Source organism: Artemia sp. Qi Xiang Cuo, chromosome 2, assembly GCF_049724085.1.
Source record: "Artemia sp. Qi Xiang Cuo chromosome 2, ASM4972408v1, whole genome shotgun sequence".
Lineage (NCBI taxonomy): Eukaryota > Metazoa > Arthropoda > Branchiopoda > Anostraca > Artemiidae > Artemia > Artemia sp. Qi Xiang Cuo.
Genome location: NC_142795.1, coordinates 52997016 through 53020918, shown reverse-complemented (window position 1 = coordinate 53020918; position 23903 = coordinate 52997016). Strand labels below are relative to the sequence as shown.

Genomic DNA, 23903 nt, shown 5'->3' with positions numbered 1-23903 from the left:
GCATGGGCATAGGGAGGGGGAGGGGGGGGCAGGAGGGCAGCTGCCCCCCCCCCTAACCTTCAAATTTACATGATATGGCTGAAAAAGCAGATGGTTGGAAAAGCACTTGATAAAAGGCTCTCCATCACACTATCGACTGCCCCCCCCCTAGACAATATGCTGCCTACGCCCATGCCTTTGTGTACATCATGTATGTATAGAGGGCATTAAGGATAAAAGTCGAAAAAGAGCTTTAATAGTGAGAGATAAACTTTCCCTGGAAAATCCTATATTAAAAAAGGTTAGTGTAAGTGACTTTTGTTTTATTCAACAAACAGGAAAAATCACTTCAATTATGACTTTCGCCTTTCCTGAGAAACATTACTAAAAAAGTTTTCGAAATTATCAACAAATAATGAGGTAATACCTTCGTCGATTCTTGGACCAGGTGTGGTTAATTTTTCATCAAGAACTTTAACGATACAAGAACAATCAGTGCTTGAAAAGGGTCCGAAATTTTGGTTTTAAACCGGATAAAGTCCCCGTGGAAGACATTATCTCTTCAATAGAAACATCTTTGCATAAAAACGCAAATCTAATAAAAGATGTTGGCTTAGTAAGAGCTTCTACCGTAAAAACCCTGTCTAATTTTGTATTGAAACCGGAATTTCCTAGTACGACCATCAAAGACATAAGAATTCTTAAAAACTTAAAAAAGGATGGTTCAATTACCATTAAAAAAACAAGAAAAGAGTAACACTTTAGTTGTAATGAATACTGAGGACTACGAATCAAAATTAAGAAGTTTACTAAATGGTGAAAAAACATACAAAAAGCTATCATATAATCCAACAGAGTCTTTTACAAATAAGTTTAAGAACGAATTAAAGTGTTTAAACGACGAAGGAAAAATTACACCTCAACTTTATTACAAATGCCTGCCACGCAGTTCCTTGTGCCCTAAGTTATTTGGACTTCTCAAAATCCATAAGCCTAATCTACCATTACGACTAATTGTGTCAAGTACAAGGTCACCAAAAAGTGTTTTGAGCAAATGGTTAGTATCAATCTGTAAACCACTTTTGTCTACACAAATTTCGTATATTAAGAATTCTTCGAATTTGGTTGAAAAACTGAAAAAAGTAGAAATTTCTTCTAATTCTTTGCTTTCTAGCTTCGACATTGTATCGATGTACAGAAATATTGATGTAGAAGCAGCAGAAGCTCTTCTCGAAAGAAAGCTCTTCAGAAATTTGGATCTGATTAGCGGCAAAAGCGATTTGGAAGTTTCTGTAGTTGTGTATTTAGTGAGGTTGTGCAATAAGTTCTCTTATTTTTTTATTCAGAGGGGAGTATTTCAAACAAATAAATGGTTTACCTATGGGGGCCCCTTTATCCCCTTTATTAGCTAATATTTTAGTGGAGAATATTGAAACAACTGCTTTAGATTCATATTTTTTAAAACATATTTTTTGGGGCTGGTATATGGATGACATTATTGGGGACATTATGGGGAGGAGGAATTAAAAGAATTTTTGGAACATCTCAATTGTTTGGGGGGGGGATTTAAAGTTTACTGTTGAATTGGAAGAGAATGGGAAACTTCCTTTTCTTGATGTTCTTCTTTTGAATAAATCAAAATAGTCTGGATTTTAAAATTTACAGAAAACCGACAAATAACAATGGATTTTTGTCAAATAGTTCCGGTCACGCTCGCCAACTAAAAATTGGTTTGATCCTTTCTTTAACTGATCGGATCTTTAGTAGTTGCTCTCCAAAATTTGTTGAGGAGTTGTCTTTTCTAAGAAAAATACTAATAAGCAACATGTATCCAGAATGGTTAATTAACCAGACTTTTTCAAAAAGAAGTAAAAGGTTTCTAGAAATTTCCAGGGAAGTCCTGGAGACAACTCGGGAGAAGGATGTCTTTTGTTCCTTACCATATGTACCCGGGCTAAGTGAAAAACTTAAAAGAATTTCACAAAGAAATGGTCTAAGGGTAGCTTTAAAGAGTAATAATACTTTGGGTAGTTTTCTAAATTCTGGGAAGGATCTAACTTCATTGGGCAAACAAAGTGGGGTTTATCAGATCCCATGTACTTGCGGAAGCTCATATGTGGGACGTACTAACCAGAGTTTGGAAATGAGATTATTACAACATAAAGATTCTATTTCTTCGGCTTTAAAGCAAGATTCTAAGTCTGAAAATTTTACTTCACCTCTTTCAGAACATATTTTTAATTTTCCAGACCATTTTATTTTGTTCGAGAATGTCTCTTTGATTTCTAGGTATCGGGGTTTAAAGCAAAATTTTCGTGAAACGCTTAAAATAAAGAAAATCTTATTCAAGAATATTACTTTGAATCGGGATACAGGTGAATATTGGTTGAACTCTATCTATGATAATTTATTAAAATCTGACAGAGTAAAGTTCAATTTATCCAATGTAGTTGACCCTTGTCTAAATGTTATATCATTGAACGCTAATGAACCGAATCCAAGAAGGTCGAAGAGGCTAGCTTCTGCCTTTACTTTGAAAAGAATTAGAGAGTTAAACACTATGTAGTTTTATTTGATTTAGTATATAAACTTTTGTTTTAAATTGTTTTATTTTAGTTTTACTACTGATGACGGTCACTGTATATGTGACCGAAATATCTGGTATTTTTTTGTGAAATTTATTATACACTGTCTATTAAAAAGGATTTTATCCCTATTTGGACTTTTATTTTATCAAATCATTTTTAAGTTATTGCTGATTTCTTTTGCTTGTTTTAATTTTTGCAACTAGCTTGTGTAAGCAGTGACAGAAATGTATGGATATACAAAAAGAAAGAAAAGAGAGGCCCTTTTACATTAAAAACAGCAGTAGAGACATAAAAAAGACCAGATATGATTCATAAACAGATAAACAACTACATTTGTGTCTTTGATAAGGACATGCCGCAGACAATTTGCTAAAATTGTCTGGCCTTCTTTCTTTTGGAACGTTGCTGAGTACTGAGAATTGGTCTGATATTTATAATTTGCACGATATTGATGAAAAAATCACTACCTTTCACAAAAAGCTAAATGATAAATTCCTAATTTCTTTCCCGGAAAAAAGATTTAAAAAGTGCTCCCGTGACAAACTATTCATTAACCAACCCATAAAAGCGCTAATTAGAAATAAATTAAATCTTTTCAGAAACGGTAAACTGGATGAAGCTAATAATCCAAGAAATGCAATTGAAATGGAAATACGCAAATCAGCCCAATCCTACTACAAAAACATGTTCAATGAATTGTTTACCAATAAAGCCAAAAATTGGTATTTTGATGTAAAAAAGTTGTGTGGTAGGAGTCTAGACCAGCTTGATTCTAACCTACCTAAATTTCCAGAAGTTACCGCTAATAATCTTAACGGGTTCCTTGCTTCCATCGTCCAGACCTTCCAGCCTTGTCTTATCAATTACCTAATCATGTTCTCCCTCCTCTTTTCCCCTCCATATCTCCTTCTGAGATCGAAAGAAGAATTGGGAAACTACGAAAAACAAGCGTCTGCCCTTTAGATATTCTGTTTCCTCTTATTAGTGCTTCCAGTGACTTTCTCAAAAAGCCCTTGTCTGGTATTTTCAATGAGATTACTGAGTCTGGCCAATATCCACAAATTTGGAAACAGGGTTTCATAACCCCCTTGAAAGAGAAAGACGGAAAACCTGGTTTTGAAGGTCTTCCTCTTATTTCACTCACTTCCATTTTCTCTAAGCTATATGAAGGATTCCTCACAGATTGGCTAAAGGAGAAAATCCAACCTCTTACTGACCTGAGACAATTCGGGGACATCAAGTCGACCGCTACTTCCCATTGGCTTGTTTTTCTTATTGACTCAATTGGGAAAATTCTCGAAAAACCTAATTGCTGGCTAAATTTTATTTACATTAATCTTCAAAATGCATTTGACCTTGTTAACCACAATATTTTAGCAGAGAAACTTGTAACTGATTTTAATATTGATTCTTTCCTGGTTAAATTATTGGTTCTCTCCTTTTTATCAAGTAGATCACAGGTCGTCAAATATCAGAATCATTATTCCAGCCCCCTCCCTCTACACAATAGAGTACCCCCAGGTACTCTCCTAGGTCCCCTCCTTTTTTCTGTCGTGATAAATAGTATCGCTAAGGAATTTCCCGACATATGGAAATTTGTGGATGACCTAGCGGTTGTTAAAACCTGCTACCGAAACTTAGTAAGTAACCCTATGAACATTCTCAGAGATATGGCAGATGACGCTGCGGAGTTAGATATGAGAGTAAACTCCTCTAAATCTATGATAATGCCATTTTGTTTCCTTAAAACCTCACCCCTTTTCCTCAACCCTATTCCCCCAGATATTTCTGTGTCTTCCGGTAAATTACTTGGGTTTGTTTTTTGCTTTGATTTTAGGGGGGCTATCCGCATAAAAAACATTGTCAATAGAACTAATGTGTCCATATCTCTCATTACTCTCTTGAATAAATGTCTCTTCCTCCCCTCCCATTCTTTAAGAGTCTATACTTCCTTTGTCCGCCCGCATTCTTGAATATGCTTGTCCAGTTTGGCATCCTGGGTATCTCCCGTGATGAATCAGACAAAATTGAATCTATTCAAAAAAGAGCCATAAGAATAATTTTTAAAGAAGCTATGATACCATATTCAGTCCTTCTAAAAAAGGCGAAGCTGGAAACTCGAGCACAGGAGAGGAACACTGTTCCTCCTTTTTGCCAAAAATAAAATAATAAACCCTCACACGGAAAACATTACCCCCCAGAGGCACTCCCCATCCAGACACCGCCTGCCACTTACTGTTTCTGAACCCGTCCCTATCTTGTCCCCCATCCGTTGCTTAACCTCCAGGTATGAAAAAACCTTTGTCCCCTTCATTACAGATCAAATAAACCACTAGTTTTTTTTTCTTTATGTTGGTACGGGTGACACCCATGTTTGTGTCCGTTTGGTTCTTTTGTCTCTTCCCCCTTGTTTATATGTTCTCTTTTAAACCTTTTTAACGCTATTTTTATCTCAATCTTTTTTCTGGTTTTGTTTTAGTTTTACCTTTTTAACATTCATACATTTACATTAACTTCCATACAAGTTTGTGTCCATTTGGTTCTTTTGTTCCCTCCCCCTTGTTTATATGTTCTCTTTTAAACCTTTTTAACGCTATTTATATCTAAATTTTTTTTTTGGGGGGGGGGGGGCTGTTTTAGTTTTTACCTTTTTAACTTTCTTACATTTGACAATTTTTTTTACTTTTTTTTTACTAATGAATGGCTTTGTCTTTCTGACATTGTTGTTTTTGGCATTGTTTAGCCAGTTTTTTAGTTGTTGTGCTATTTTTTGGATTCTTTTTTTTATGACTCCGAAATACGAATTCGGCCCTTCGGGGCTTGTGATAGTCCTTTTTTGAAATAAATATCTTATTCTATAAAATAGATAGCAAACATAATCTGACCTATGAAAGATCCAATTTTTCAAATATTTAAAAAGTACTTCAATTTAACAAAAATTGATAAACAGGTGACTGTCATGTCCTCTGGGAAGAGGGATTTATAAACATTTGAACTTGCATTTTAAAGGGGATAAAGATAATATTGACAATGATACTGTAACAATGAGCTGAATGCGGTGCCATTTCTAGAAGAAAACAATAACAATGTACGACCATTTAGTTGGATTTACATGAAATTCATCAATTCGTTTCTGTTTTTCAATTGTCATTTCAAGAAACATAAAATAAAGTTAAATGACCTTTGGTAGCAGTTAAAATGGAAATTGGAATTAAGCTTTTTTGATTTCACCGACCCTCGTAAAACAGCGCAAAATTAATAATGCTACAGAAATTTTCATATATCAGGAACATCTACATCTATACCTTCTTAATTAATTATAGCCGATTAGTAGACGGTGAAACGCGCTACAGACGTTTTGTACCATAGTTCTTTTTGGTTAAGGAATAAATGAAACTACAAATTTTCATTTCCATATTACTCTTCTTACATACTTTGTCAACGTTTCTTTTTGTCTTATTAAAAATTTCTATGCAAAATTAAATTTGTAAGTATGATGTCTTTCAAAATAACTGTTTCTTGATGCTTATCTGACTTTCAATTTCAAGGCCTTATGACTTGACTTACCTGACAATTTTTTTTCTTTCATAAATAGTCGCAATTTTCAAATGCAATCATGCCTCGAGGTTGAACGCTAGCTAAGGATACGTGAGAATAGGACATCATAAATAAAATCTACAAGTTTAAATGAAATCAAACCAAGCTTTAACCTAATTAACTAATTGTGTGTCATTCACAATCCTTTATTGATCTATGTGGTTGCCCTCCCTTGACGAGGCAAGCTCTTTATTTAATCTTGTTTATTCTTGGACTCAGTATTTCTTCCAGGGGGAATTCTAATGCCAAATGCTAATGGCACTAAACAATCTGAATTTTGAAAATGAAATATTCTGCTTTTGACATGTCGGGGAAGATCTATGTATTTTCAAGAGATTGGTACCAATTTCAGTTGTTTCTTGTGCAACTATATATATATATATATATAAAAAAAAAAAAAAAAAAAAAAAAAAAAAAAAAGCAAAGAGCGACATTGAAACTAAAAACGACCAGAAACTATTCTTTATATAAGGAATATTTTTTATATGACTAACCCATTGGTTCGTCAATAATGCACATGCGTCAACTATTAATTACTCACATTGACCGTAGAGTTGGGTTATCATATGCTTCTTGTATAACGTTTAAGTTACGCTTCGACCGCCATCTTCTTTCGAAACTTTTCAACTCTGTCGCTTTACCACATTATCTGTACATATCGCCGCTTTGGAAAATGCTCAAAAGATCTGACAAGTCAAAACTTCGTCCAGTTTTCTTCTGGTTCGCAAAATATCTTTTACGTTTTCCCCCTTGGACTCGCCACTCTTATCTAGTTGGAAAATTCAGCATTGCTGACCTCATTATAGCTGCGGAAAAGCAAATTCGTGCTTATAATGGCAGTTTGATGAAGTTGCACCATCCTTGGTCTTCGGTACTGGCCCAGTAATAAAGAAGTATTTTTTTTTTTAAATGTTTCTTTTCGCGCTTAATGTGTATTTCTTTTTTTTCCGTTTATTGCTCCGTCTTTTCCTTTCTTTGTATGACGGGTTTTCCAATAAATGATAATATATATATACATCGGCGCCCGCAGGAGGGGGGGGGCATGCCCCCCCTGGAATTTAGACCAGAGTAGGAAGAAAATAGAAGTGTAACAACTAATCACAGAAAAAGAATTTCTTATTTTTGTTTTGTCTTTAAGAACTGCAATGAAACTTGTTTAGAATCAATTCATTAGGAATTTTGCTTGCTTTTCTTTCTTAATAATGAAACTTAACTTTTAGCTTAAATCTGGACAGGAATTTAGTCAAGATACCAGGATTTGTGAATTAAAAATATTGATATCTTAATAAATCAACAAATAATTAATAATTAATCAACAAAAAATTCTAAATAAATTACAAATAAATGGCTTAAATTGAATATTAAAATTAATAGTAATTAGCAAAATAGTAACCATTCTTTTTTTGATAGTAAAACTCTTGGTTTTCGTATAGCGGTATAGAATCACATTTTTGTACCGCTTACTGTTTGAAATATGATCACTCTAAAAGTACCATGATCAGTCTGGTAGCCGGAGTTTACCCCCCCCCCCCCAGCGATTACCCCATTAGAAAATACCCCCTCCCCCGGTGGAAAAAAGGCTTTCCAAATTTGAGAATTTTATTTGAGTTTTATTTCTTTAATTTCCGTTGGAGGAAGAAATTTTGGTACTTGTGTATTATGCGCAACTCACTCAAGTTTACGCTGTGTAAAATTCGAAAACACACCGGTTTTTTCGTTAGTTTCTTCATTACTTAAGAAATAAATTTTGGCTATAGATTTGCATATTATGGGGGGGGGGGAGGGGCACAGTATAGCGGGCCAGCATGCAAAGTGTGTTTGGTACAATTATTCTGCATATTAGTAGATAGATAGATAAGGGTATTTTAAAGCCAAACATACGACCATGAACACAGTAAAATAGCATAAATGAAAGGCATAAATAACATAAACTTTGAGCAGTGATCATCATAAAACACTTAAATGAAACACTACATTAACCTAATAATAGTATTTAATACTTTGAAAAACGGCAATTGAAAAAAAAAAAAAAACAAACCATTTAACGCATGGAAAAAACACTTAAATGAAATATTACATTTAATTTATACTGTTTTTTTTGTTTTTTGTTTTTTTTAGTTAAAAAAATTTCCAGATATCTCGCTATTCTTCTGTAACTTTTTTAGTGGCCATATACCTAGAAAGAATTGTTTTCTGACTTCAAACTATCCAAATAATTTACCCCCCCCCCTTCTTATGTGCAAATATATAGCCCAATTATATATTTCCCATATATTCTGTCCCGCTATACTTTAACCCCCACCCCCCACCCCCCAATGTGCAAATCTATAGCAACAAGTGATAAATTTATTTGCCATGAATCCTCGCCGTTTGAAATTTTCCTGAATTTTCTTTTATTTTGAATGTAAATAATAAGTTTTGTCATTTGTATATCTGCCTTTGTTTGTCTCTTTACTTAGGTGTCAATATCATAATGATAAAATAGGAAAAATTGTCACAGTCCTACAATTGAGTCTACAATTTGAAATCCTTCTCAAGATTGCAACCGGCTCAATACGACATATTCTCGAACTTTTGCAAAAGCTTTTACCCGGATCCATAGCTGCTCAATCGACAGTAACATGCCGAACAGGGGATTATCGAAAGTTGTCTTTTTTCATTGGCTCTATAGTGACAATAGCTTGTCAACGAGTTTGACATAGTAGCTAACTGGTTAAAACTCAAAAATGATACTTAACTGATCAACGATATACTTCTTTGTATTTTTTTTTTACCACAAAATTTATTTCTCCTCCAATCTCCGCTATTCTGCTATCTGCCCCCCCCCGGGGAAAATTTTCTGCGGGCGCCCTTGTATGTATGTATGTATGTATGTATATATATATATATATATATATATATATATATATATATATATATATATATATATATATATATATATATATATATATATATATATATATATATTTTTTTGTAGAATTTTCTCTCGTATTGTACTATATATCTTTTTTATTAGCAATGCTCACCTCATTGTTCACGACCTGACACAACTTCGGCTATTCGCTAAATAATGCGTTGGTTCCTGGCTGTTTTGTCATTTTTTTATCTTATTAAACTTTATTTTGGTCAAATCTTGACGATCAATTTTTAGTTTATATCAAGGTGAAATTTTTTTAAAAGCATATAAATGTTAGGGTGTCAGTATTCCTTGACGATACATCATTCGTCTGTACAACAAGCATTAAACAAATTTTGAGAGAACCGACAATGCGAGACAGAAAAAACAATTGAGAGAACAGAGAACAAACTTTCTATACATAAAGTTTCTTCTTGGCTTCAAAAAACCAAAAAGATTAATACCAAAAGATTAACTTTTAATTTTGATTTGTAGGTATTTTTATTCTCAGACTTGATTTCCAAACACGTAACTCCAGATATAAGTAAGCATGCCCGTGTAAGTGGGGGATCGAAAAAAATTTTCTATACGGAAGTAAATTTTTCATTTACTAGGCTATATTTCTTCATTTCTTGGGGGGTGGTATAAGAGGGCGGAAAACTATCGCCCATTTATGCTCACTCTATTGAGTGCCCTAGAAGATAAGGATAACCTTTTTCATTCCACGGATGGAAACAACAGAGTCCATGTCTTCTCGTATTTATAAAGCTATTGATGCTTGGAGTAGTTTCAATAATAATATGCGAATTTTAATTGTAACATAGTACAAATTATTTATTTTGAATTTGGCTTTCCGGTATATATATAATAAGTTTGTATATTACGAAGGTCAATCTATTCTTATCCTTCAGCATGGTTGAAGGAGTAGCTTCAACCATGCGGTTTCAACCATAACGGTTTAGCTTTATAAAGCTTTCATAATAAATTGCACTATTTACTTCGATAGTTTTTCCTGTATAGATTAATGTACGATATCATGGCAAAAAAAGCATAAACAGCCTGGAATAGCTTGCCGATTCGAACCCTAAAACCCTATTTTAATGAAGTTTTATAGCTATGTTACTCGTATTCTCAAAGTTTTAGTAATATTTAGCTCACTTTCATTAAAAAAAGATATGATAGATTTGAATAGTTTTTCTAAGGTACACGCACACAAAAGTATTTCTAAATATTAATTAGCCGTACCTTCAAATTCTGAGCTGCTCTCATCATAGGTTCGTATCCCAACAGAATCATGAATGGTAAGACAGCCTCTTGTGCTCCTTTTCGAACATCAGCATTCCTGTCTTCAACACAAGCATACAACTGAGGAAGGGTTCCTTTCAAGTCTTCTTTGTTGATCCCCGATGCTGTTCAAAAATGAACATTAGAAAACTCACATTTAATCCCCAAAAACTGTTAATGCAAAAAGTCAAAGTTCTGAAAAGTGCAGTTGACAAGCATACGACCTGTCGATAAATGATCAGCCCGTTACTCAGCACACCAAGACTGCTGAACTAAACTAAAAAATTGATCTTTGGAAATGGACCTGGTTTTTTTTTGGAAATTTGGCTCCCAATTTGATTTCAGACGGCCTGTAAGATCCTTGGTAACAAGTCAGTTCTGCATCTTTATACAAGGATATTTCCTGGTAACGAATGGACCATTTATTGCAGATAAAAAAAAAAAAAAAAAAAAAAAAAAAAAAAAAAAAAAAAAAAAAAACCTAGTACAACATTCTGAATTAAGTAGTCAATTAACGAAAATTTTTGGGGCGAGGGGAGGACGATGCATTTTTCAATATCTCTGTCCCCTCAGTTGACGCCACTGATTAAATTCCAGACCAAAAAAAAAGAAAAAAAGTCTATTCAGCCGCTTTTGTATAGATTAACAGGAATTTCCGTTATAGTGCAGGTGGATAAATACAAAAGTATCCTTTCAAGATGAATTATTGTGATCCTCTAGGTCTTAAACAATCATCAAAATTCAATTATGGTTGTTTCTTGAGTAGCTAAATATCCAATAATAATCGAAAAAACTAAAACAACAGTTACAAAAAGGGCTTAATCCTAAAAAAAGTTTTATAAATATATTATGGTATTAATCGAATCGATGAAGTGAACAAGTGCACACTACAAGCTAGAGTAAAGTGGATAAATGAACATTCAAAGTATGAAAATTGTATTTCTTCTTCAGGACCTTATTCAAATGTTTTCAAGCATTAAATTATGTCCGCACTAATATTTGTATGAATACATTTACTGATACAAATAGTTAATGTGCATAAACTATTTTTATTAATCAAGATATACCTTGTGTTAATAGGGACTCTCAAAAATATTGATCTTTGGGTCTCAATTATGATATAAACATATAATATAAAGAAAATTGCATAATATTATGCAATTATAGTATAAACATAACAAAAATCCTCTAGTCCCCCATTTTCACAATTTTGGAAATGTGTAGCCTACATACTTTCTACACAACTTTTTGTTTGAAAATTGAATGAAAATTCTAGCATTCTTACTCAATCCCAAAAAATCACAGCTTGATGAATAATCGTCTATTTTTATACGAAATTAACAAAAATTAGAATTACCAAAAAAGTCATATCTTTTTCAACATAAAAAGTACTTTTGAAACGAAAAATGACGGATTTTTAAAAATAAATATTTCTATCAACTACTACCACTACTTCAACTACAAACAGCTCATTGCAAATCAAGCAGTCTGAAGCCAAGATTGCTGCACAAGTTCCTCAACCCTACCCAGTTGACACCTTCGCTATTTATTTTCTCTACTGAACTTCCTGCTTTCTTTGAATCTTTTCTTATTACATTTTTCCAACCCATTCGAGGATGTTCTGTTTTTTTGCCCTCAGCTGAATTGCCAAAAAGCACGATTTTGGCAACCTACCATCATTCCGCTATAAAACAGGACATTGAAGTCTTAGTCTTTCTTTTTAATAGAAAAGATCCCAGCACAGAAGGCGATCCGACCATATTTTTTGCATACCTTACTCTTTGATATAAATTGTTCAAAAGATTAAAAAACTATTCTTAGACAATTTCTCTGGAAAATATTTAGCTGATCTTTCTTGTGTTCCTGTATCGCCTACATTTCATAACTATAGTTGACAACAGCCGCTTCTAGTATCGTAGTCTTAGTTACAAAACATATCTTCCTATTCTTTAAAATTTTTGCCAATGGCTAACAAATCAACCACGCCCTGGCTATTCTAGTTTTTAAAACTTATCGCTCTATCCGCAAGCTTTAATAATGCCAGTAGTTGGGGGGGGGGGGGTAAAGCTTTCCACACGGCCAATTCTATCAGTTACTAATACTTCCTCTTCATCCTCATTTGCTCCTAATTTAAGCCACTTGGTCATCTTAACAATAATTTTTGCGGCGATAACTCTCAAGACATCCGAAAATTCAGTTATCTTCCTAAAGTTTTTCTTATAACGTAAAAATCACCTGCATAATCTCAATCTATGAGCATTTTACCTTCCCATTTAGTACCATGTTCTCTCATGGCCTTAATTGTATTACATAGGACAAGTTCCATGAAAACAATCCATATAAACGGGAACAAAACGCAAACCAATTAAACTAATGATTCCACATCAAACCAACTATTAACATTGAGTCCTGCGTCAACCACATCAGTATTATCCTTGTACAGATGACTAATAACGGTAACGGGTAATCAGGTAGGCAATAAAAAGGATAACACCTTTTCTATCAGCTGAAACACCAGCTTTTCTATCAGCTGAATCCAATCAAGGGTATCAATTTGGGGGAGGGGGAATTACAGATTTTTGCACCCCCTAGGTTTTAAAATATATCTTGTTTTGGCATTTTCATTGAAAATTGCCTTTTCTGGTATTTTCTTTGAAAAAATTGAAAAAACCCTAAATTCTCCCACCCCCCGTCCCTAGAATTTGAAAAAAAAAACATTTTCCCCACAATACAAGGATAAGACTTTCATTAAAGCTTTTCTGTCAGCTGAATCTGATAATTGGGGGGGGGGCGTCGCACCACTCAATATTTTGAAAGATACCTTCTTTTTTGGTGTTTTCATTGAAAAATAAACCCCCCCCCCTCCCTCTATATTTTCGTCAATTAAAGCCACTGAATCCAAACTCTGCTTATACTTACATAAATTATAAAAAAGACTGGTAATCCTAACATTTCTTGGTGATTAATCTAAACGAGAAAATTTAGTCAGGTCAACTTTTCAATTTTGTTAAAACAGACTCTTGAGTATTTACTGCTTACATTCAGCAATTTTCTTTCGACCCAAATCAAGGTAATGGCTATCATTACTACACTCAGTATAATCTCCTTAGTTATAAAGTGGTAAATTTTTTCCTAATATCACTATGCACTACCCTTTGATATAAAATTATATTCATTATTTTCAGTAAATGACCTTACACGCTTCAGAAATTCGTTTATCACACTATCAGTGCCAGCAGTCTCATTACTTTTCAACCCTTTTATAAGAACCTCAAACTCTTTATCACCAAATAAATCTTCTTTAACTTCTAAATTATGAACAGCTTTCTCACTATTTTCTACATCATTTTGTCAATATTCCTAGTAGTTTTTCTAACTTTTACAACCTAAAATATCATCTGCTAATTCACAGAACATTTTCGTAAAGTCGTTCCACACATCTTCTATATTTTCAAATTCTAAACTGTCTAATTTCATATTCAACTATTTGTAGCAGATTATTCTCATATTCTCACCCTGAAGCAAATCAGCGTCATAATTACTTGCTAAGTAGTTGTCCTTTCTGAATGAGCTTTTAAATTATCTCTGAATACTATTATAATTTAAATTCTTACTTCTTTACAACAACCTTAGCCCCCCTCCCTGGTGTTCCAAATCAATCCTACTACCAGTTTTAAAATTCACACAGTCAATAAGGTTAGCCGTCTTACCACCGTAGAAGCACTATGTTAATTATGGGTCATTTTATAACCAAGTACCGTATTGGTTTTAACTAGGTTATTTTATCTATAAAATTTAAACAGTCAATCTTTTTTTTTTTTTTTTACCTTACCTACTCGTTCAAACATCTTGGATAATTAGGGATAGCAATTGAGAAGATAGAGGGAACTACACCACTATTTTCCTTTCGTACAAAAAAAAAAATCAGCCAACGCTAGGAAGTCCTCTTTCCCAATTTGTGACGTCTTACCACCATAGAAGCACTATGTTACGTTATGGGCCATTTTATAACCAAGAACCGTGTTGGTTTTAACTAGGTTATTTTATCTATAAAATTTAAACAGTCAATTTACACTACTATTTTCCATTCGTACAAAAAAAGCCTACGCTAGGAAGTCCTCTCTTTCCGAATTTGTGACAACGTGGGCATTAAAGTCCTATAATAACAATAAAATATTTCTACCAAGGGTCTTATCAATTTATTCCTGCAACTGTTTTTATTTAGGTACGTTTTACAACTGTTTTTATACATTGCAAGCCCATACAGCAACTTACAAAGGATTTTCTTCGTACTTTCATCTTCTTCGAAGAATCGAAATAATTATTTTAATTGGGCCTTTTCTCCTACTAGAATCCCCTTGCTAGAACGATTAGACAAAGATATGCCAAACGTTAACAATCTCGGACTAAGAAAATCAGGTTAAAATGGCGGGTCAGAAAATAAATTGTTCTTTACTCGTAAAAATTAGGTATCTACATATATCCTGAGACACTTCACTTTGGTATAATTACAGATTCAAAAATACGAAGAAATTTGTCTAAAGGCTAAGTCAAGGTTGTGAGTGAATAAAATAAAAGTGAGTGGATACAAATTGTCAAATTTCCAAAAAAAAGAGATAAGTCTTCTTAGTTTATTTCTTATGGTAAAGCACATGAAATGAAGAAGCAAAATATTTTTTCTCCTTCCAAATGGAAACAGATCTTATTGGTAAAATAGGGGCCCGTTTTAGAGACAGCGATCATTGAAGAGGAACACCATTCAAGACGACAACTTTGAACAAGAGACATTAATCCCCCAAACAAAACACATATTTCATATTTTCTTCCTAACTGAAAATTGACCTCGGAGTAGGCTCATTCTCTAATTTTCTGTTTCTTTCTCTGGTTCGCAATTCTTTCGAAATAACTTTGTAAAAGTAAATATAAGGTATGAATTGCAAAAGTCAAATATATACAGCCTTTGTTGGATCTTTAAGCCAAAGCTGGTACGCCTTTATTATTTCCATTTTTTTTTACAACCTAATGTAGACCCCATACAAAGAGGGATTACTCCCGTAGATTAGACATTGTATGCATAACTAAAAATTTATGGATTCTCATACTGTGATTAGATTCATTAATAGATACAAGTTCGATGTATACGCAGATAAATAACGAAAAATTGGTCCTGGGAGTGCTTGTAACTTAATATTTTAAAATCAATGTCTTGCACTGTGATTTAGAGTAACTAAACACACATCTCAACAAAGAAGAAGGTACGGCATCTGCAGTAAGTGTATAAATAATAGATACTGCCTGAATAAAAAATTTCTTAAGAAAGGTTGTCCTATTGCTGCTATTTGTCAATGAACTTTAAATATAATTTCAACGTACCATTTCCAAGTTTGTCGGCAACCCAAGCAAGAAGGTCTGCTTTGAGGTAAGGATTTCCTCCTTTAAGAGCGTCTGCTATCATTTCTCCTTCAAAGAAATCTCTCATTATGCCGCACTGCTCCGCTAAAGTATCCAAAGTTGTAATTGCCGCTTGTCGAACGTTTGCCTACAAATTAACCAAAATATAAATTTCAGTACACAGGCTTTAAACAATCAGAAAACGTATGCTTGGGCCCAAGGTCGTATCCACGGGAGGGGATTGGGGTACCAAATTTGACTCCCCCCCCCGGAATTTTTTCTGGCTCGTAAAAGAGTAAGAAAAGTGCATATAAAAAAATTGATGCATTTTGTGAATTTTTTTTTCCTGTAAATCCCTCGTCCGCAACAAAAATCCTGGATAAGGCTTCGCTTGGGCCCTAACCTCGTTTAAACCAAATTGGGCCAGTAAAATTCTATTCTGTTACAAAACATCTTAATATCCATACTGTCAAAACAATGTTTCACATTTGTACATCTCTTGGAAGCCAAATCATATTTCGCCCAATAAGGAGTACTGAGAACTGCTGAGAACTTCTGAGTTCTCAGTAGGGGCCTCCCCCAGGCCACTCAGCGCGTCCCCAGGTGGCAGATAGGGGAACGCCCTACAGATATGTAGGGTACCTCATGGGTAGTGAGGTGCGGACCAAGGGGGGACCCAGTCTCTGGGGGTCTTGAAACATGGCTGGAGCACCCTCGTCTAGGGGCCTTAAATTCAAACGGAGGAGGAGGATGACCCCTCAAACGTGGACTGGGCAGGGCCCATCGGCGTATGGATACGTCCCGTCAGTCACAAATCTTCCCCCAGAAATGGGTTAAATTGCTGGTTTTGCAGGACACCAAAAGGGCGCACTATCGGTAATAGATACAATCGGCCCCTGCTAGGGACAGACAGGAGTGGTTTACCGCTATCCCGAAGCCAGCCAAGAATGCCCTTCTTTAATTTTAATGATGAATATAAATAAGAGATCAAATATGAGACCCAGCGCGACCACGTCCGGGGTAACCGACGATAATGCGCTAAGAGCTACCGCGTCTGGGGCAGCCAACGACTCGACGATCGTGAATCACGTAAATATATCTACGTTGCAAACTTCAACCCTGAAGGCTATTGTCTCTCTAAAAATAACTATGTCAATAGGTACCCTCAACACTAGAACCCTCACTAAACAAGGAAAAATAGACCTGCTCCTAAGAAAGATAAAACGTAAAGCTGGGATGCTATTGGTCTTACCAAAACCCATCTTCCAGTCACTGGTCAAGAGAAATATGGAGATGTTACCCTTGTACTTTCAGGACATAATGATGGGAAAACATCGAAAAGATGTGGGTTTTCTAAGTTCTAATAAATCTAGAAAATCCTTAATCTCCGTAACACCCCTCACGGAATGGATCATCATGATCCGCCTGAAAGGTTCACCCACCAACCTCAAAACTATCCAAGTATACGCTCAGGATACCAGCAGAGACGATGAACAGTCTGAAAACTTCTTTCTCCAGCTTCAAAGTCTAGTTGATTCTGTCCCTAAAAAGGACATAATCTTCGTCATTGGTGACTTCAACACCATCGTTGGAAACAACCACAAAGAACACGAAGATGTAATGGGCAAATTTGGACATGGAAAAATGAACAGAAGAGGAGAACAACTTATCGAATTCTGCAGAGACAGCGATTTAGTCATTACAAACAAATTGTTCAAGAACATACCTCGTTGTAAAACATTCTTCACCTCACCGGATGGGAAAACTAAGGACCTAATGGACTATATTGTCGTGTCACTACATCGAAAAACGTTCGTCTTAAACACTCTCACACTAGCTGGTGGTGACTTTGACAGCAAATACTCGCTTGTCATGTCTAGATTCAAAACAAGACTTAAAATAGCATCAAAGTCGTGTAAGAAAAAAACCCCAAATTTCGAGTAGATCTACTCAAAGACGAGAACACACGTGTAATCTATATCACAATTCTATTCGAAAAAATGTCGGAGCTCACGTCCAACCACCCACCTATCCTGTCTAAGGAAGATATTGACAATCTGGTGACTAACAGCACAAATATCATATGTGATGTCGCACATTCCACACTGGGTACCCAAAAAACATTCAGAAGCCATGGATAACAGACGAGATCATCTCCCTCTGCGACGAAAAGTGCCAACTCATGAACAAGTAAGATAAAGAAAGTAGGGACCGATACAAGCAACTCAAACGAGCTGTTGAGAAAACCATCAGACGTGCTCATCGTGCTTTTATTAAAGAAACGTGTGATCAATGTGAATCGGCCTTCAAGAAAGGAGACCCCACTAATATATAGAAGAGTGCGGGAATTGGCCCAAAAGAAGGACATCAAAGTGTCTTCCCTTCTCGACGAACATGGAAACCAAATACAATCCACAGACGGAATCCACTCTCGATGGAAAAACCATTTTCAAAATAAACTGAATCTGGTCATCCACCCAAATCGAACAAATCTCAACCCTTTCCCAATAACCACAAAAAATCCAAGTCGTCTTCCTATTCACTCTGAAATAGAAGCCGCTATCAAATACTTGAGGACAAAAAAAACTGTTGACCCCAACGGATTCCAGACTAAACTGCTAAAGGTAAACTGCAAACCACTCCTTGCCCTTTACCACGAAATTGCCACAACTACTTGGGAAAAATGTCACTTCCCCTCACCCTGGTGCGAAAACCAGGATAAACCCCCTGAATAAGAAAGTCTCTAAAGCTGTCTGCGACAACTACCACCCAATAAGTCTTACCAGCCATGCAGCAAAAATCCTCACAAGAGTCATGCTCGGGCGTATACGAGCCATTTCCTCAATGGTCATTCCGGAATACCAAGCCGGCTTCTGACCTCATAGATCAACAATTGATCAGATATTAACTGTTAGGCAGATCATGGAAATGTATAGCGATCGTAGCCGCAGCATCTACCACCTTTTCATAGACTCTAAACAAGCTTTCGATTGGATATGGAGAGAAGGCCTATTGCACATCCTTCTTCACTGTTGCATCTCATTCAACCTGATCTTGCTAATCAAAGACTTTTATAAGAAGTTCAGAAGCCGCGTCATAACTCGAGAAGAACTTACCGAGAGCTTCAAAACCTCTACTGGAGTACTTCAAGGTTGCCTAATATCACCGGAGCTGTTCAATATCTTCCTAACTGCAGCCCTTTCACTCACAGACAACCCACCCGGTGTCCTTGTCGGAGGAGTGGTGATAGACAAACTAGCAAACTAGCTGATGACATAGACCTATTAGCCGAGTCCCTTCAAGATCTACAATCCTAGGCTAACAGCGTTCACTCGTCCACCAACCTCTTCGGGATGGCCATCAACACCTCAAAAACGAAAGCCATGCTTTGCTCACGCAAGTTCGATTCACGGATAAATTTTAGTTTTCAGCTTCGCGGAGATACCGTTCAGTGGGTGGAAGGCTTCACTTACCTTGGGAGCTTACTTACTTCTGATAACAACCAACTCAAAGACATCAAGAGACGCCTGACACTTGCGAACCCTAGTTTTAAAGCTCTGATGCCCATCCGGAGGAATAAGAACTTAAAAACAACTCTCAAAACGAGACTCTTCTACTCCCTCATTATTCCGATCGCCATCTATGCCTGTGAATCCTGGACACTTAAAACAGACGATCAATGCCGCCTAGCTGCCTTTGAAACCAAATCCCTACGACGCATCGCTGGTATCACCTACCACGACACAATCTCCAACTCCAAGCTTCTCCATAATCTGAGAGTCAAATTTACAATGCTGGACAAAATAAAACTACAACAACTCAAATGGCTTGGACGTACCCAACGCATGGCTAGCACTCATCCCCCCAAGATAACCTTCGATGGACGAGTACATGGTTCTCGCCCCACAGGTTGCCCTCCAAAGAGATGGACAGGGAACTTCTCACCCTACAACTTATCACGACTTTGCCGCCTGGCCGCCAACCGAAGCCCCGACAGGAGGCATATCAAAGAACTGATTAAAGAAGAGGCCCCAAAACAACTTTCAAGGACGGATGGGACATAAGTCAAGTCAAGTAAGTCAAGGTGTCAGTGCCCTCCTTACAGTTGGGAAGTACAACTAAGCCCAAAAAGCTTTAGAGGCGCAGTAAAGGCTGTGACCTTCAGATAAATAATGGACCACATATCTAATCAAAATACAAGAAAATATAATAACCGATAGAATTCTTAATTAAAACAGCGAACTCCGGGAAAAAAAAAACTTTTTATTACTAATACTTATAAAAGTCTGATTATCCATGTTTCACCTCCGGTAGGTTTTAATAAAGGGAACAAAAGGGAGAGAAAAGGAAAGGAGCGAACAATGTCCGCGTTTCATGGGTGAAAGATGATTGATTGAAACAAATTGTGCTTTTGGCCATCCAAGTGGGGCCGACTGAAAAACAAAGTGTCGCTGAATCGAACGGGAAGATACCATAAAGATAATCTAAATAAAACTAGAACATGACGGGAGGCAGTAAAGAGTGATCTTTTCAACACACTGGGGTGGAAGAGGAGCGTGGGTAGCGTTAGGCAGCTTGCTGCTGCGACGAATTGTTAATAGTAGTGGTTTTAACATTATAGTTACTCGAATGAGTTCGCTAACATGTCCTTATAAAATATTTATACAATTTGATTTTATCACTTTTTTTTCAAATAATAGATTCAATTCAAGATAAACATAAACAAAATAAATCGCAGCATATAAATTACGAATAAATTAAAATAAGAATATTACCATTGTTTCAATACATACATCTTTATTTAAATGTTTCATTGAAAACAGGAAGCATTCGATACAAATATGACGAATATGTATACAAATATATATAAAATATATACAAATATAAACAAATGTCCACTGGAATTTTTTGTTTTTGGTGTGTTTGGTGTGGTTTGTCTGGGCGTTTGTGTGTATTTCGGATAATACAGATTATGGCTCTCTTATCTATAAAATAGAAATTAAAAAAACAGACTTTAACAAAACGTAATCAATAATATTTGACGAATAAAATTTGTAATATTTAACAAACTTGATTTGTTATATATCAATTCGGACAGACTTACTCATGTTTTGATCACCAAACAACCAAAACTTTATTTCTTTAAGAAACCAAGATTAAAATTTCAATTCTTTTCAATACCCCAGCTCTCTAAAAGCCACAACTTCAAAACTACACAAACTGTACCCGAACTTAGTAAAGAACAGGAGTTATTTTGATAGAACCAATAGGAAGATATAATCTTAATGATAGGAATTTAATAATTGACAAAATCATATTTAAACAAAAAACAATCCAGAGATTGTATCTAGAGATAGAATCAGGTTCTCTCCCAAAAACCTAGCATTTCAATAAGATGCGTTTGAACGCCCTGTTTTATCGGTCTTGGCTAAACTTCCTCGAAATAATGATTCCAAGGTTCTTTTCATCTATTTTTCGGGTTTTATTGCGTAGTGTTGAGTTGTGAGTTATTTTTATGGTTATTATTTAGTTTTTTCTCGTTCGCCGAGGCTGGCTATTGATTTTATCACCAAAATACATGTAAATATTTTAATTTATCCATTTCCTTCAAAATTGAGGAGCATAAAAGATAAGTAAATAAAATTGCTAAAACACTCCAACAAATAAACAAAGTAACGATTTACAAAAAGATGAAAACACAATAGGCTTAGAAAAGTAACCAAATAGATCACATCAAAAAAAGAAAAGAATATGGGTACAGAATAATTTCAGTTTCACAAAAGCTATCAATTTTAAATATTACTAAACAAATTGGAACTAAAACAAATGTTACTAAAAGAAATTGAAACACCAAATAAAATTTTATAGTGCTTGAAATAATAAAAGCGAACAGAAAAAACATAATAAATTTTTAAAATCTTGAAAAAGGAGAAAAGGATAAAGAACATGCAGCAGGGCTACTGCCCCTCATTACACAAAATCATAATGCAAGCCGCAGCGTCGGCTGACTGTCACAGAGACAAAGGGCTTATTAGCGAATCCTCCCAGGGGACTAGCCGTCATCAAGAGCTATTGAGAATCTCTGGTTTGACTAGAAGATTTGTTTGAAACACAACAAGATTGCACGTTTTTGTTGGCACGCTTGTCAATCAAAACAGGTGGCACAACAGGGAACTCCCAAAGTTGCCCTTCAAATGATTTTACCTTTGGGCTGATTTTTAGCATTTTCTAGCAGGTATGCTAGCACATTTTTAGGGAATATTCTTTCCTGAACTAAAAAAAAATAAAAAAAAATTCTGCTCTGTTTAATCGAAAAAAAGATAATTCACACTTTTTAATGATGTAAGTTTGTTTAAAACTGTTTATCTCTGTTTCCTGCACAAAACGGGTTAAATGGTTTTTTTTTAAGATTTCCGGGAAAGAAGGTGTCAGCCTTTAGTTTTCTGTGTTTATTCGGATCTTTTATCCAAGTCCTGCAAGTTATGGAAAAAACCACCCAATCAATTCTTCGGTAAACAGTTTGGCCACAAAAACTAAGAAAGCTTATAATGGACGAGATAGGGGGTCCTTTAAGGTACCATATCCTCCAAAAGAAAGAAACTAAAATATCATGACGAAAGAAAACACGTTTTAGTATTATTGATCCGAAAGCCTTTCTAATTTACTTGAATACGTAGAATTAGCACCAACTCCGTATCTCGAGCTGAAGGGTAATAATATAAACCATAGTCAACAAGAGTCTCAGAGACCGGAAATGAAAATATTTCCATCGTTGATTAATTCAGGTCGTTCGTTAACATAGACAGAATATGTTGACAATGTCAACACTTCTAGAAAGGCCTCTATCTTTAAGGAGACTAGAAAGGGAATTGAAATTCCTAATTAGACCAGCTTTAGAACGAACCAATAAAATAGTATCATCTGGACATGCATAAACGACACATCCCACCCCCTTGACATAAAGGGTTGTAGAAAAAGAACGAAGATACACTGGCAAACATGCATTAAAAAGTAAGAGGTCGTAAGTCCACCTTGTCTCACTCAAGGACCAACAGAAATTGGATAAAAAAAAAAAAATAAAAAAAAATCAGAAATATTGCAAAATTTATATCCTAGGTCTCGAATGCCAAGATCTAATAGATCTAACCACAAAAATAGGAATCCCGAATCCGATGAGAGCTGAAAGAACAAAGGCATGTGAAACATTATCAAAAGGTTATACCAACCAAACGTATGGAAAGTGGAGAGCCAATAGATCTTGACTCCTTAATTATAGCATCAAATGTAGCATGCGTGGGTTTGCAACCCATTTCCTTGTTAAAGCTTACATGACTAAAACCAACATTCAAATATTAAAAGAAAAAGACTTTGATTCAAACAAATTTTATTCCTACAGAGAGGCACGTTATAATAGCCATTCGAAAAGGATTCTGGAAATAGCCGTTAGAAAAAGGATTAAAAAATAATCCTTGGAACATAAATCAGAGAGCGTACTAAATAGAACCTTTTGTTATCGGTCTTTGAGGATCACAGATCGGAAGTTTTGTGATTAAATCATGGATTAAGCGCTACCACTCCAAACGTAAAAGATGAAGGAACAATACTAAACTGGAGGACAAGATGAAAAAGGGAAAAAGAAGAAGAAGAAAAAGAAAATAAATCGGAGCAAACTTGACACGAAATAAAAAAAGAAATTCAATAATTTTTTTGAGAAGATTGTGGTGCGAAATAACGACATACACCCGATGATGAACCAAACGAAATAAACAAATTAGTTGAATTAAAAAGGACTACTTAAAATTTGATCACTACGCAAAATTCGTTCAGGATCCTCACAAGCATGGGAAAGGTTCGCAAAATGAGCACTACACAAGTGAAGGTTCATTCTTTCCATAAGGTTCAAATTAAACCTTTTTATAAAACAGAAAAGTTTCCAAAGTTTCTTTTTATTCAAACAACTTCAGAAGAAGTATTTATTAGCAAATAATATCACGAAGACGAAGCTACGATTGGGAAATCGCTTTCTTTTACTTCATGCACAGGAAGCCGGACGATCATCACGCGGTTTTCCGCAGTAAAATTTAAATAAAAAAAAAATTAGAAAATGATTTAGATTCACGATTTGCACATAAAAGAAATATATTTGATGGCGAAAAGGTTTTTCTCTA

The 23903-nt window shown here is 35.2% G+C and overlaps 1 protein-coding gene across 1 annotated transcript in view; it reads right to left on the bottom strand.

Moving 5' to 3' along the window:
* Nucleotides 1–23903, bottom strand: part of msps (msps cytoskeleton-associated protein 5) — a 226699-nt gene that overhangs the window by 28698 nt on the left and 174098 nt on the right. The window contains exons 17-18 of the mRNA XM_089101805.1: nt 15718–15883; nt 10306–10469 (exon numbers count right to left, since the gene is read on the bottom strand). Coding sequence (XP_088957931.1) covers nt 10306–10469; nt 15718–15883 — 330 coding nt within the window. The remainder of the gene's footprint in view (nt 1–10305; nt 10470–15717; nt 15884–23903) is intronic.